Source organism: Leptonotus elevatus, chromosome 11, assembly GCF_054856555.1.
Source record: "Leptonotus elevatus isolate MCC_2025b chromosome 11, RoL_Lele_1.0, whole genome shotgun sequence".
Taxonomy (NCBI): Eukaryota; Metazoa; Chordata; class Actinopteri; order Syngnathiformes; family Syngnathidae; genus Leptonotus; species Leptonotus elevatus.
Window position 1 is genome coordinate 24,289,704 of NC_141249.1, and position 13,489 is coordinate 24,303,192.

Sequence of the window (13,489 nt, forward strand, 5' to 3'; positions counted from 1 at the left end):
AAGAAAAGTCAATCCAAAAAAGCATTTTTGGGATGTTTGCTGTCGGCGGTCACAATGATTGGCGGCCGCGTCGCAGATAAGAGCAGCGTGAGAGAGTTTCAGCAAAAACAAGAATTGCTCTGAAAACACACGAGTGTCGAAAGTGGCGCCCTTCCGGACGACGCCACTTTGTTGCTCTGCTTTTGGTGCGGACGCCGGGAAAGCAAACGGAACAAACTGGCGGGTGGCGAAGAACAAACCAAAGTGAAGGTGATCTCGCTCATGTGTGGACGTGAGCGTGTTGAAGTGCGCGGGGGGGGGCGGGACATAAATCCGCCGCATCCCAGCGGGCTCCGACGCGAGTAATCCCGGTGTGAGCACCGAGCACAAAAAGTGGGTCACGTCAACAACGCCAGCGCCGCAAGCGCCGCCGGCAATCTGGAAGCTCCCGTCAAAGCCGACACGCAGAAGCGCCGCACAGACGGACGCATCCAAAAGGATTCCAAAAACAACACATTCGTACCCGTCACCGCGCACGCAAAAAGTGTGTCCAAGTGAGCGCAAAAGACTTCCAGATGATCAAAGGTGGGAAAGGACGTAAATCCGTCCGGCGTGCTAAATGGAAAACACGTGTTGGAGGCCATCTTTGAGGCCCTCCTGCCTGCCAGAGGTGGGAGGAAGTCACAGATGTGCGTGAAGTCACAACCAAGTCCAAAGTGGAAAGTGTCAACTGGCAACTGGCAACTTGCAAGCGAGCAACAACTCAAAAAACAAGCAAGTCGAAAAGAAAGAAAGTCATACAAACAAACAAAAAGTCATTTTGGGAATATTTTTATGACAAGTAGCGACCATTTTCATTAAGTCTGCAGCGAGCAGTTATTTGAATAATTCCATAATCTGTTCATTTTGTTTTCAATCAATCAGATTTGAAACTTTTTTTAAACATCCATGTGTGTCTTTATTCAAAAACAGGACAAGGTTTCAAATTGGCAGGGCAGAAAAGACAAAAAACATGAATGGATGATGTTGCCGTTACTGGCCCGATCGGAAACATCGGTCAGAAAATCATCAGTTAAAGGAAATATTTTATTTGGACTCAATACAAGGAAACGTAATCGGTTTCCTTTCATGGAAATCGGAGCATATTTACAGTTGAGGCTGATGACAAGAAAGAGATTGTGATTCTCAAGTTGAAGTGAATCATCAAAATGGTTGTTCATTCATTTCACAATCAGTTGTTATTTTAATGGCATTCACTTTCATCTATTGGGAAAAGTCATCGTTTGAACCGTGACATAAATAACCTGAAATTGACTCGAATGTGAAATTATGAGAAAAAACATTCCGCAGCTGCAGACATCGTCTTCGGGAATAACATCACGTAACCGACGTCGTTGAAGTGTTGAACGTCGCGTCTCGTTCGATCGGAAATGTCTTTCGATGCGACTCCCGTGCGGCCTCCGGACATTTAGCTTTCTTTTTTTCACTGTAGGAGGTGCGGCTTCCACTGCGCTAACGAGTCCGGTAATGGCGGCGGGTCTGACCGGAGCTGGCGTCTACAGTTTGGCCTTGGCGGGCTGCAGCTGAAGGTTCTGGAGCTTCATGGCCAGGCCCATGTTGCCGGTGATCTTCAGCTTGCCCTGGAAGAAGGCCTGCACACAAACGCCGCAATGGAGCAACTGCTCATTTTCCAAAGTAAGTCATACATTTCGTGCTGAGGTCATTTTCTGGCACTGGGTGACGTTAGCGTTTCATGTTGGACATTACGGTACGTTGTTCTTTTCAAATTCAATTGGTAAACTCGTGGACTGCAGGACCTTTTCTTCATTGTAAGTGATGGATGGACGGATGGATGGACGGACGGATGGACGGACGGACGCACGCCTGTCGCCTAAACCACTTCAATTGCTCTTTAGCATCTCCAGCAACTACAACACTTTTTGTAAACAACTTTTTTTTGTCTCTTATCTGGTTTAGTTGACATTCTCTTTTTCATGACATTGTGTGCCATTTAAATCACTCGCCATATCGCGTCCTCATTGCTACATGCACAAGACATGACTAATGGATTGTTGATGCTCCTTCCGAGTCAAAGCTAATTTGTTGTTTGTTATTGGTTGGCAGCATCCATTCATTCATTCATTTGGACACCGTGACAAGTTTGTAACAGACGGGCTGCCACAGATGTATGGACGGACAGATGGACAGATGGACAGATGTCCATCGTATGCATGTGTACCGTCTGAGGGTTGATCTTGCCGGTCATCAAGGCGAGCAGGTCGGAGTCGGTCATGGCGATGGTGCAGTCTGCTTTCTTGGCTGACACGCAAACAAACATTCATTGAGTTTATTTTCACATCTCAAGTCAAAAGCTCGTCTTCATGAGGCCAACAAAGCGGCGGGGAACTGCCGCCGTCGTCACCTGTGTCGTTGTGCACGCAGCCGCTGCCATTCTTGACGTCCACGTACCACGTGGCCTCCTTGCCGCCCGGACCGTCCTTCACCTTGAAGGCAAAAACGCCGCCGATCTTCTTCACAAACGCGTCGCCTTCCTGCTCAAACATCAGGTACATGTCACAACCTGGAGCAACCTTTGACCTTCATCACCTTCGGTCTCACCTGCTGCAACTTCTTGTTGATCTCCTGGAACACGGCGTGCGCCTTGAAGCCCTCCAGGCCATCGCTGGCGCTGCTCCCGACGGCCACAATCCTTCAAGCAACAATTTTAACTAAGAATCCCCATTTGAAATACATTGACTAGAAAGAAAGAAAATCGCGTCTCCTCTTAATGCGCATGCGTCAGAAGGTCGAAGGTCTTGCACGTCAGTTTCAACATGTCATGCATTGACGACGAAGAAACTTCATTTTCAACAACTGATTGCAAACAAGTTGGAGAATAGCAACTTTTCTTAACACCTGAACTCAACAAATACGACCGGCCTGTATGTAACAAGTATTTTTAAGCAAAGATGAGCTCGGTGAATAATTTCAAACGAGTCATTTGTTACGTCAGCGTTCGTACCTTGGCGTATGCATTTCGGGCATGTTGTAAAAGAAGAACGACGTAACACTGGCAAGAAGCAGAAGAGTTCGTAAACAGTTTGTGCAGGTGTCAACGAACTTTGCGGCTCCAGCGTTTCCTCGCTGCACTTCCGGGTTGCCTCCGCTCTCTCCAGACTCGATGAGTCGACGTCAGAGAGGTCTGCCTCAGCACAAAACTTTTCAATGATTTCAAATACTCCGGGCTCACATCGTGTCTTTAAAATGAACACAAAACAATACAATAACGTCCTTTGATAGAGTCAGGACGTATTGGACCCATTTGTTGTTGAAATGGTTGGAAATCGATCGATCCACGAAATGATTCAACACAGTAGTAATTCATGTAACATACCGTGGATATATAAACAACTAAGCAAGTATTATCGCGTGAATATGATCTAAAAACACACACACACACACACACACACACAAACAAAAACGTCATCTTGCGAGCTTCGCTGTTAGCTCAGCAACGAGTTATAATGTACAGTGCATAAATATAAGCAACACAAGTGACGGCAACTGTTCAAGACATGTGCAACACTGCTACCTGCTGGTCATAAGATCAAACTGCAGTGGCGATAATATTGAACTTGTGCTTTGGTGGACTTTATGAACCTCATTTGTACTCCATGTAGCTTGGCTAAAGCTAATAAAAGTTAATTGTACTTATTTACACATAATGAAAAATTCAAATTTACTCTGTGGGTACCTTAGCGAATTGACCGCTCGCGTGGGCGTGGTCGATTGGTATGACGTACAACGTATACGTCACGCGACACGAACAGCCGCTTCCTGTATCTAATTTATCTTTATCTTTTTCTATTCCAACATCCTAAAATAACTATTAATATGACTGTAAACGTGATTAGAATGTAATGCGTTATTTCCGTGCGTGGCAAAGTTCTATTCCAAGTTAAAAGGAAATATGCCGGTTAGCTAGTGCGCTACGGAAGCCGCTTGCTACACCAGCGAGCTGCGGTTGCTAAGGTGTTAGCTTCAGGTGGCAGCTGTCGCTCGTCCTGCGAGCTTCTTCGTCCTCAAACCTCTTTTGGTGTGTGTGTGTGTTTTCCTCCCCCACGTCATGGCCAAAGTGCTCTCCGTCGATACTTTGAGGAAACCCGCCGGTTTTATTCACTCAAGATGGTTATGCTGGGTCTTGAGCAGGCGAAAGTACGGCAGCAAAGAAGAGACTTCCTCGTCATCGTATTCAGAGTATTTGCACAGAAGCCTTGTGCCCACCATGCACTACCAGAAGAGTTTACCAAGGTAAGAAGAATTCGACACAAGGTGACATGTTCAACGTTCTCGTTGAATGCAGGTGAAAGTGCACACTTGAAATCCACTAGTGACCACGAGGTGGCGGCCTTTCCAAGCCACCTTGTAAGAATTTGTGCTCATCTTTCTGCCCTGTTTGCTTGTTGCGCTGACATGAATTGAAATGCTGTTGCCCGGTCCAGGTTGCCCGTCCCAAAGCTGGAGGACACCATCAGGAGGTACTTGGCCGCTCAACAGCCTCTCCTGGACGACCAACAATTCAAGTGAGCTCGAACTCGCCCCAAAACAAAACAAAATCAACGAAATCATCTATTGTTTGGTTACAAAAAAACAAAAACACACACATACACATTTGTCTTCCTTTAGAAACACAGAACAGGTGGCTCAGGACTTCCTTGCCGGGGAAGGAAAAAAGCTACAAGAAGAATTGCTGGCTCAGGATAAAAAAAACAAGCACACCAGTTATATCTCAGGTGATGCACGATTGAGACTCGATGGACAGGAAAGCGATCGACTACCGTGATTGAAAAGCAAAACCAAAGTGTTGCGTACGAGCAACGAATCTGTCATTCATTGATGAACTCATTCACTGCCATTAAAGTCGAAGGTCCATTTGAACTGGGCTGGCCAATGAATTGATTAATTGACAACCATTTTGGTCATCGATAAATAGTTTAGAGAACTTTTTCCATTGAAAATTGTCCAATGACATTTCATCCTCTCAACAGTAAAAAAAAGAAAGAAAAGAAAAGCAGACTGAAGATGATTGTGTTTTTTGTGTGTATTTTTTTTTACATTTGAAAACATCTTCTTTTACTTTGGAAAACAAAACATCAGAACGAAACACATTTTTGCAGATTTATTTTTTCAGGCCAAAACCGTAACTAATTTTAAAACGTCATTGATTAATTTGAAAAAAAAATAAAATAAATCCGTTCTTAAAATCATTGTGAATTGTAGGCTTGGTGGAGAGAAAATGTGATTACTATTAAAAGTAAAATACTGTTGAGTTTAATTCTACAAATTTTTTATTTTTTTTTTATGTTTTAATAATTGACTAATCTGTATTTTTTTCTATTACCTGCTAAATCCTATTTTTTTTTTTTTTAAAGGTTTGAAAACTGTCCATCCCTTCCTTCCAAAACCCGCCATGATTTGAAATTGACAGTGCGGCGAATGCGCGCGTGTGTTTCAGGCCCGTGGTTCGACATGTACCTGTCGGCGCGCGAGCCGGTGGTGCTGAACTTCAACCCGTTCATGTCGCTGAACGACGACCCCAGGAGCGAGTACAACCAGCAGCTGGTGCGCGCCAGCAACCTGGTGTGCTCGGCCGTGCGCTTCATGAAGACGCTGCGCGCCGGCCTGCTGGAGCCCGAGGTCTTCCACTTGAACCCGGCCCGCAGCGACACGGACGCCTTCAAGAAACTGATCCGCTGGGTGCCCGCCTCGCTGTCCTGGTACGGCGCCTACATGGTCAACGCGTACCCGCTGGACATGTCGCAGTACTTCCGCCTCTTCAACTCCACGCGCATCCCGCGCCCGGGTCGGGACCAGCTTTCCACCGACCCCGCCGGGCGCCACCTGCTGGTCATGAGGAAGGGCAACATGTACGTCTTTGACGTGCTGGACCGCGACGGCAACATGCTGCCGCCGGCGCAGATACGCGACAACTTGAGGTACGTGCGCGCTCCGTCACGTCCGTATCGAACACCAGGAACAACATGTTGGATGTTTGTATTAGGGACGGGCGAGTACTGATACGGTACCGGTATTCGGGATGAACCATTCGTTGCATTTGCGATTGAACCGCGCTTTGACAACACGCGATTATGTGATTGTTGCATTGATCGTTTGTAAAGGGGCGTGGCAGAGGACGCGGACAGCGCGAGTGCGTCATTTCAGGAGGGGCGGGGCGGGGCCGAGAGGCTGGAGGGAAACGTGGAGGTGACGTCAACACGTGGCGGATGCGACCGAAAGCCTAGCGAGCGATGTTTCAACCTCGAGTGTGCGCGAGCAGCGAGAGAGAAAGAGAGCGAGGTTGATCGTGTGATGACCTTGAAATGACTTTGACTCGCTCATCTTTGAAACCTGCAGAAATGCTGGTTTCAAAGATGAGCGCGATACTTGTTGTGCTCACGTGTTGCTGTTGCTGAGTTTAATTGAATATTGTCATTGGTATCCGAAAGCGTTTTTTTCTTTTCAAGTTGGAATGAGAAAATACTGTACACTTATTTTGTGTTTATTTTTACTGTGACTTTTTGAAAGTACACAACCTTGAAAACGTTTGCACTTTTATTCATTGGTTGATTCCTGTTTAATGAATCTGTTGATGTTTATGACAACATGGATTTATTTGTGTATGTTGAAAACGAGAACAGGACCTAAAAAATATATTTTTTAAATTGCAAAATTTAGTGGGAGAAAAATCGCAATTTGATTATTTTCCATAATCGTTTAGCCTTAATCAGAATCAGGCCGAAGCCAGCCTCGTTTTTTTTAATGATTATTTTCAACCCAAAAAACATCAACAGAGATGATCGTAAGTAAACAACATCAAGGGACCGAGTCTGCTCCGATTGTCCGACTCGTCGCAGGCCGAGTCGCGATGAAAAGTCCCATCGGAACCGAAAACCAAAATGAAAAAAGACAATAAACAAAAAAAAACATCGATCAGAAGAAGAGAAAAAGAAAACGAATGAACGAATCAGACGTTAATAAGCATAAAGCAAATAACATTCCATATTTTAATAAAATAAATGAAAATAAGATAATATGATGGTAATGGTAGTAAGAATAGCCAACAACAAAATAATAATAATAACAAAATCCGGTCTTCTTTTAATGTATTGCTTGAGTCCTCATGGGGGCTGTCAATCATAGACTTGCACATGAATGCCGTCGGGGGAAGTGAAGACACCGGCGGCCATCTTTTGTTGCCACTCGCCAAGTTGAATGCATTGATTTCTCTGCAACAATTCCGCAGTCGTGGCCACAAATCGTCTGGGAGACGCGGAATACGTACTTTCACCGCTAAGGAAAAGACTTTTCCAAGCGATATCTCCGGGTCCGACTCAAAAGGTTCAACGGCATCATCGAATGAAAGCAAACCCCATCAGAAAAGAATTGCTGCCATGTGTAAACATCTGTGAGTCACAATGTTGAAAACAACGTCGTCTGAATGGTGGGCGGCAACCGCGACGAGCGCTCGTGACCCCAAACGGCGTCAAACGCAAGGACGACAGTGGCTTGTTGTTTCTTTAGCTAAAAGACGAACACGTTGTCAGCCAAAGTGGCAACAAAAGATGGCTGCCATCTGGCTTCGGCTATTGACAGTCCAGCCGTATAAAAGTCAAACCGAAGGCGAGAACACCAACGAAAACAAAAACCCACGTGACCCAAGTCCTCCTTGCCACTAGTTGGCGCTATACTGCAGCGCTTTCACAGATCGAAGCGAGTCGTTTGTGGCGTTCACTGACATGATTTGAAACGGGACAAACGCGCGCTCGCGCTGATGTGCCGTCCGCCCTCAGCTGCATCCTGTCGGACGGCGCGCCGGCGCCCCGCTTCCCGCTGGGGTCGCTGACGGCGGAGAACCGCGACGTGTGGGCGGGGCTGAGGGACAAGCTGGTCGCCGCCGGCAACGGCGAGGACCTGAAGACGGTGGACGGCGCCCTCTTCTGTCTGTGCCTGGACGAGGTGACGCTGAGCGACAGCGTGGACGCCTCGCACAACATGTTGCACGGCGACGGCGTCAACAGATGGTAAGCGCGCCGGCGCCGACTTGCGACTCGCTCGTACCGCCGCTCTCCCGCGCCACGACGTCAAGGACATGCAATAAACGCATTTAAAGTGCTACTAGCGAAAGCTGCGCGGCACTTCCGACTCACATTTTTCCCACTTTTGTGTAAAACAAATGCATGTTGCTTGTGATGCAAATCTTTGTGCTACTCGTGAGGCACGAGATGCTAAATCGATTTTGATCATGTTCGTCGGAGTTTTGTCTCATCGAACGAATGTTTTTTCCCACTATTACGTAACATTTCTGCACACTAGTAAATCAACTTCATGTTACTAGCGAGGCAAAACTGCATCAGTAGTAGCGCTAGTAGCATGCAGTGGTCAACTCGCAAAGTGCGGTGTGCGTTTTCTGCGCAGGTTTGACAAGTCGTTCAGCATCATCGTGGCGCAAGACGGCCACTCCGCCATCAACTTCGAGCACTCGTGGGGCGACGGCGTGGCCGTGCTGCGCTTCCTCAACGAAATCTTCAAGGACACCACCCAGAAGCCGCTAGTGCACCCCGGCGTTGCCGCTAGCGCCCACTCGGCGTCTGACGTGCGGCGGCTGAGCTTCAAGCTGGACGACGAGCTGCGCGACGGCATCAAGAAGGCCAAAGTCGGATTTGACGCCGCCGTGTCGCAGCTCACCATCGACGCCATGCAGTTTACAGGTTTCGCTGGTCACTTTTTTTCCCGCTACTAGTACTGACCGCCTCAGCTAGCGCGTGTGGCGTTCCCCTAGGTGGCGGTAAGGAGCGCCTGAAGAAGTGCCAGGTGAGCCCGGACGCGGTGGCGCAGCTGTCCTTCCAGATGGCCTTCCTGCGCCAGTACGGCCGCACGGCGGCCACCTACGAGTCGTGCAGCACGGCCGCCTTCCGCCACGGTCGCACCGACACCATCCGGCCCGCCAGCGTCTTCACCCAACGCTGCGCGCGCGCCTTCGTCAGCGAGCGCGCGCGGCACGACGCCGAGCGGCTGCTCCGCATGCTGCGGCAGTGCTCCGACCACCACGGACGGCTCACCAAGGAGGCCGCCATGGGTGAGGCGGGACCACCGACCGGACCTAACCTTGTCGCGAGGGGGGGGGGCGAGTGGGGGGGCGAGTGGGGGGGCGGGGCCCGCCGCTTGGAAATCGGCCTTAGGGTTTCGCTGTCGGGCTCGAAACGAGGGTTAGCGTTTTAAAGTCGGCTTTTCCATTGGACGAATTCGGGTTTCAAACTCGGGTTTGGCTTTCGATGTAGACTTTTAAAGTAGGGCTAAGGTGGGAAATTGGGCTTTTAAACCAGGTTTGGCTTTCAATTGAGGGGTTTTAAAAGAAGGTGACAAATTGGGGTTTGAAACTCGGGTTTGACCTTGGACCAACAAGGGTTACAGCTTGAAAGTCTTTCAAAGGAGGTTCAGGCTTTTCAACTTTGGCTGGAGTTTGAAATGGGAGGAGCCCGAGCTGGCGTGCAAAGTGTCAAAGTGGCGACCGCGAGGCAACCGCCGCTCGGCGAGCGGCAGGCCTAGCGGAGAGCGGCTTTGCTAGCCAACGTAGCTGACGGGAGACGAGTCGTCGTGCGATGGTCGGACTCCGTGGCTCGCCTCGCACCCTGACCCCCCCCGACGTTTGTTTTTCAGGTCAGGGTTTCGACCGGCACCTGTTCGCCCTGCGCTGCCTGGCGGCGGCGGCGGGACGGCCGCCGCACGGCCTTTACGCCGACCCCGCCTACGACGCCATCAACCACAACATCCTGTCCACCAGCACGCTGTCCAGTCCGGCCGTGCGCCTGGGCGGCTTTGCGCCGGTGGTGCCCGACGGCCTCGGCGTGGGTTACGGCGTCCACGACCACTGGATCGGCTGCAACGTCAGCGGCTACCCGGCTCGCGACGTCTCGCGCTTCCTGCAGTGCGTGCGCCAATCCCTCGAGGACATCTTCGCCGTCCTGGACGGGAAGGCGCTCGCGTGACCGCCGGCCGCCCCGCCCCGCCCCGCCCCGCCCCGCCCCGCCCCCGGCCGCCCTTTGCACTTGCAAAACCGAATGCAGTAAGTGGAAATCGTGTCATGTGAGTCGCGTTGTTGTCATGGTTACCGGCAAATAATCGTGCGATTGAACCTGTGGGAATAAAATGTCTTCTTCCGTTTGGATTTTAAAAAACTGGCAAAAAAATAAATAAAAAATGAACTGAGACAGTCACGACTCTTAGTCATACATTTCCCCAAAAAATTAAATGTACATTTTCAACATTACATTTGTATATTTTCAACTTTTGATGAGAAATATTTGTTGGGGGGGGAATTGTAGTCTTACAATTAAGCGTAAATTTTCCTGGGGGGAAATTCTGAAACATTTGAACGACAAAATTTTTGTTAACATTTTTTGATAGATTAGTCAACATTTTTTAGGGAAAAGTCGTATTAGAAAAAAAAGTATTCATTTCATGGGGAGAAGTTTTATTTTGGATTTTAAAAAATATATGTTTCAAGATAAATGTGTTATTTTAGGTCATTTGTCTACTGGAGACTTTTAAATTGATTGTCATAGTATTTGGGGCAGCTGTAAAAGAAAAAAATGCTGATTTTTTTTTCCCAGAATGAAAACTTTATTTTCAAAATGTTCGATTTTCAGATTGACGCGGTTAATGTCACACGAATCAAGTCATCCTTTTTTGGGGAGGGAAAGTGAAGAGCGAAACGGTTTCGATGTGGTCCAGTTGTCAAAGCACTGCAACACTCGTCATCTTGTATTCTCAAAACTTTATTTAAAACGTAGACAAAAAGAAGCAAATGTACAAATGCGTGTGTAGAACCAAAGAACGATTGGATGCGGAGGACGACGACATCTAGATGGGCTTGATCTTAAAATGGAGTCCGATCAGACTGAAGACCAAACACTTGAGGTCCTGCACCAGGTAATAAAACACACGCAGACCTTCGGGATCCCTAAATGGACAAAAACAAAACAAACATTTCCAGTCAAGATCGGTCACGTTCCACACGATCTGATCGCCGCCGCCGCCGCCGCCGCCGCCTCACTTGGATTGGTTGACGTCAATCAAAGAGCCGATTTTGGACGTGGTGAAGGAAATGTGCTCGTCGCCGATGACGATTTCCAGCTCCTTCGGAAACAAAACAAAAACACTTCCAACGTTTACTTAGCAAATATTTTTGGGAAGCTAGCACAGTCGAGTTCTGGAAACGGACCGTGGCGCTGGATGGGAACGATTTGGACCAAACGCCGGCAAAAATGGATTTTTTCAAAGCCCACCTGTCTTCCCACTCGGTCGGGAGGCGGCCACAGCGCGTCGTCCTCTTTGGTGATCTCGCTGTCGTCGATGATCCGTTTGAGCTCCTCCATGACGCTTTTGTGGACGTACGCCTGACGGGCGCCCCAAAGACAACAACAACTTCACACACACTCCGAATAACCACAAAGTTGCGGACATGTTTTTGCCCTCTTTGACCTGAACGCCAAAACATGGCGGCAGTGAACGCCAGTCAGCTCGGCGACGTCAACAATTCGATGTGGGTTCAACGAGCCGCTTAGCTTGATGCTAACGCAATACAAAAGAGCAGGCAGGCTAATGCAACGAGCAGCCATGTTGCAGCAACTAACTCGGGACCGACCGATAAAGACTTTTTGGGGCCAATATTTGGCAGAATGACGAATATTAATTTGGCCTTCAGTAATTATTTGAAGTGAGATAAGGCAGAAAATGTGCAGATTATCCTGCACTTTTGTTTACACCGAATGCTTGATTTGAAATACAAGTGAGCGTCATGGAAAAGACAAACATGGAAATCAGGCTAGAAAAAAAGATTTCTTTCATAGAGTCAAACATAAAACGGCCAAAAACATTTTGGACTGTCGACCTCGTAGAGTCTGTAGACCAAATGCTTTTTTTGTTTTTAAACCTATCTTCAATTCATAAATGGCAACAAAAAAAAAGGCACAATTACCTCCTTTCGGATCATGACGTCGTTCTTGTAGTTGCTGTTGTTGGCGTAGCGCAGTTTGCCTGAAAGAGGAAAACCACATTTAGAGTTCTGACCAATTTGGACAAAAGCAGAACGTTGTTTCCGAAGCCTGCGAAACCAAACAACCGCGACGCACTGTCAAATTTGCAGAAAATCCAGATTTGGAAATGCTGAAACCACCAAAGCACATTTTGAGGTCGCTTCTTCATCGCGCGTCTGCAGTCGTTGCTTCTCGTTAATTCGTTCGCCGCTGCAATCACGTTTTATTCACAATATGATACAATTTTGGATTTGCCTGTTTTAAATGACGTTTTTATTTTCTTGGCGTTGCCTGTGTTTGTGATTGAATTTATTCATCACATTAGTCCAAATCATTCCATGCTTTTGTACACATTTAACTTAGAATACACTTGAGGTGCAACAATGAGTTTTAAAAAAGAACACAAAAGTGGATAATTAACGTGTGCTTTTTTTCTGCACAGCCCATTTAAAATAATGTCCTGCAAGATGGAACCAAAATAATCATCAATTGTAAAAAAGAATTGGCCGATTCCTCTTTTCCTGAGTTAAGTAGTTGTTATTTTTATTCACAGTGCGTAACTAACCATTTAAGTGAAATGGAAGCTATGTGACAATTTAGGACTTGTCTTTATTGATTTTTTACCTAAATATATTTGATTGGAGTTGAATCATATTAGCCTCTTGATTGAGTTATAAATATCTTACCATAACCTAAAAAAAATATTGATTAGCTTTAACCTGGAACCCCCAAACTTACGAAACAACCTCATTTTCCTCAGTGCACAAAAAATAGCAATTGTCTGCTTTTGCATTTGAAAACGACAAAACAAATTGCAGGCGAATGAATGAACGGTTGCTTGCTTCGTCTTCTTCTCGGTTCCCTTCCGGAACCAGAAAACCACATGGCGAGTCCATTTCATTTAAAGCTTACAAAGTGCCACACTTTCACTCGATTCGCTTACAATCGACGTCAAGCTTGAAAAGTACAACCTCGAGGTGCATAAAAACACTTTTGGAGCGTTTGCCGCATGTTTGCACCGGCTGAGGCCTAGCTTATTTTAGGTTAGCCTAGCCTAGCCTAGCCTAGCCTAGCCGCAGCCGGTTTGAAGGAAGAATGGCAACTCAAAACAAGAGCCACACTCTACTCACCATCGGGTCTGAATTCAAACTCCAGGAACTCGTGTCCAAATTTACCTTTGTGACCAACATAATACCTCAAGTAGAAGTCGCTCGTTGACATTATCACAGCGTAAAAAGCTTTTCTTTTGCTTTTTTTTTAAGGAAAAGTCGCGCCGACACAAGCTAGCGAGCAGTCGCAGATTGGAACATCAAATGCGCATGCGTAGAAACATTAACTTGAGCTGGGCGTTTGTCTGACAGGCGGCGTTGAACGGCAAAAGTGGGAAAACATTAACTTTAAATATCAGCGTTACG

General features: G+C 47.2%; 3 protein-coding genes across 3 annotated transcripts; 1 reads left to right on the plus strand and 2 right to left on the minus strand.

Annotated features, from left to right (window-relative positions):
* Positions 1 to 1,047: 1,047 nt before the first annotated feature.
* On the minus strand, positions 1,048 to 4,343 carry scp2b (sterol carrier protein 2b). The gene is made up of 5 exons (XM_086089400.1): positions 3,002 to 4,343; positions 2,599 to 2,689; positions 2,402 to 2,531; positions 2,219 to 2,298; positions 1,048 to 1,631 (listed from the first exon to the last, which is right to left on the minus strand). The coding sequence occupies exons 1-5, from the start codon at positions 3,022 to 3,024 to the stop codon at positions 1,536 to 1,538; spliced, it is 420 nt and encodes a 139-aa protein (XP_085945526.1). The 5' UTR covers positions 3,025 to 4,343; the 3' UTR covers positions 1,048 to 1,535.
* cpt2 (carnitine palmitoyltransferase 2) lies at positions 3,684 to 10,247 on the plus strand. Its single transcript, XM_086089399.1, has 8 exons — positions 3,684 to 4,290; positions 4,482 to 4,562; positions 4,666 to 4,772; positions 5,495 to 5,975; positions 7,830 to 8,060; positions 8,455 to 8,747; positions 8,819 to 9,115; positions 9,697 to 10,247. The coding sequence occupies exons 1-8, from the start codon at positions 4,106 to 4,108 to the stop codon at positions 10,023 to 10,025; spliced, it is 2,004 nt and encodes a 667-aa protein (XP_085945525.1). The 5' UTR covers positions 3,684 to 4,105; the 3' UTR covers positions 10,026 to 10,247.
* A 551-nt stretch (positions 10,248 to 10,798) lies between these two features.
* On the minus strand, positions 10,799 to 13,404 carry magoh (mago homolog, exon junction complex subunit). The gene is made up of 5 exons (XM_086089171.1): positions 13,205 to 13,404; positions 12,017 to 12,075; positions 11,325 to 11,435; positions 11,093 to 11,175; positions 10,799 to 10,999 (listed from the first exon to the last, which is right to left on the minus strand). The coding sequence occupies exons 1-5, from the start codon at positions 13,293 to 13,295 to the stop codon at positions 10,900 to 10,902; spliced, it is 444 nt and encodes a 147-aa protein (XP_085945297.1). The 5' UTR covers positions 13,296 to 13,404; the 3' UTR covers positions 10,799 to 10,899.
* Between the last annotated feature and the right edge of the window lie 85 nt (positions 13,405 to 13,489).

What these genes read in the sequence shown, in the direction of transcription:
- cpt2 (XM_086089399.1), top strand. Translation starts at nt 4,106, where the DNA reads ATGGCCAAAGTGCTCTCCGTCGATACTTTGAGGAAACCCGCCGGTTTT. An exon ending in CTGGACGACCAACAATTCAA is followed by an intron (nt 4,563 to 4,665) that starts GTGAGCTCGAAC and finishes GTCTTCCTTTAG; the next exon opens with AAACACAGAACAGGTGGCTC. An exon ending in CGACGCCATGCAGTTTACAG is followed by an intron (nt 8,748 to 8,818) that starts GTTTCGCTGGTC and finishes GCGTTCCCCTAG; the next exon opens with GTGGCGGTAAGGAGCGCCTG.
- scp2b (XM_086089400.1), bottom strand. Translation starts at nt 3,024, where the DNA reads ATGCCCGAAATGCATACGCCAAG. An exon ending in CCCGAAATGCATACGCCAAG is followed by an intron (nt 2,690 to 3,001) that starts GTACGAACGCTG and finishes TGTTGCTTGAAG; the next exon opens with GATTGTGGCCGTCGGGAGCA. An exon ending in CTGCGTGCACAACGACACAG is followed by an intron (nt 2,299 to 2,401) that starts GTGACGACGGCG and finishes TTTGCGTGTCAG; the next exon opens with CCAAGAAAGCAGACTGCACC.
- magoh (XM_086089171.1), bottom strand. Translation starts at nt 13,295, where the DNA reads ATGTCAACGAGCGACTTCTACTTGAGGTATTATGTTGGTCACAAAGGT. An exon ending in ACGTCATGATCCGAAAGGAG is followed by an intron (nt 11,436 to 12,016) that starts GTAATTGTGCCT and finishes GGCGCCCGTCAG; the next exon opens with GCGTACGTCCACAAAAGCGT. An exon ending in CCGACCGAGTGGGAAGACAG is followed by an intron (nt 11,176 to 11,324) that starts GTGGGCTTTGAA and finishes TTGTTTCCGAAG; the next exon opens with GAGCTGGAAATCGTCATCGG.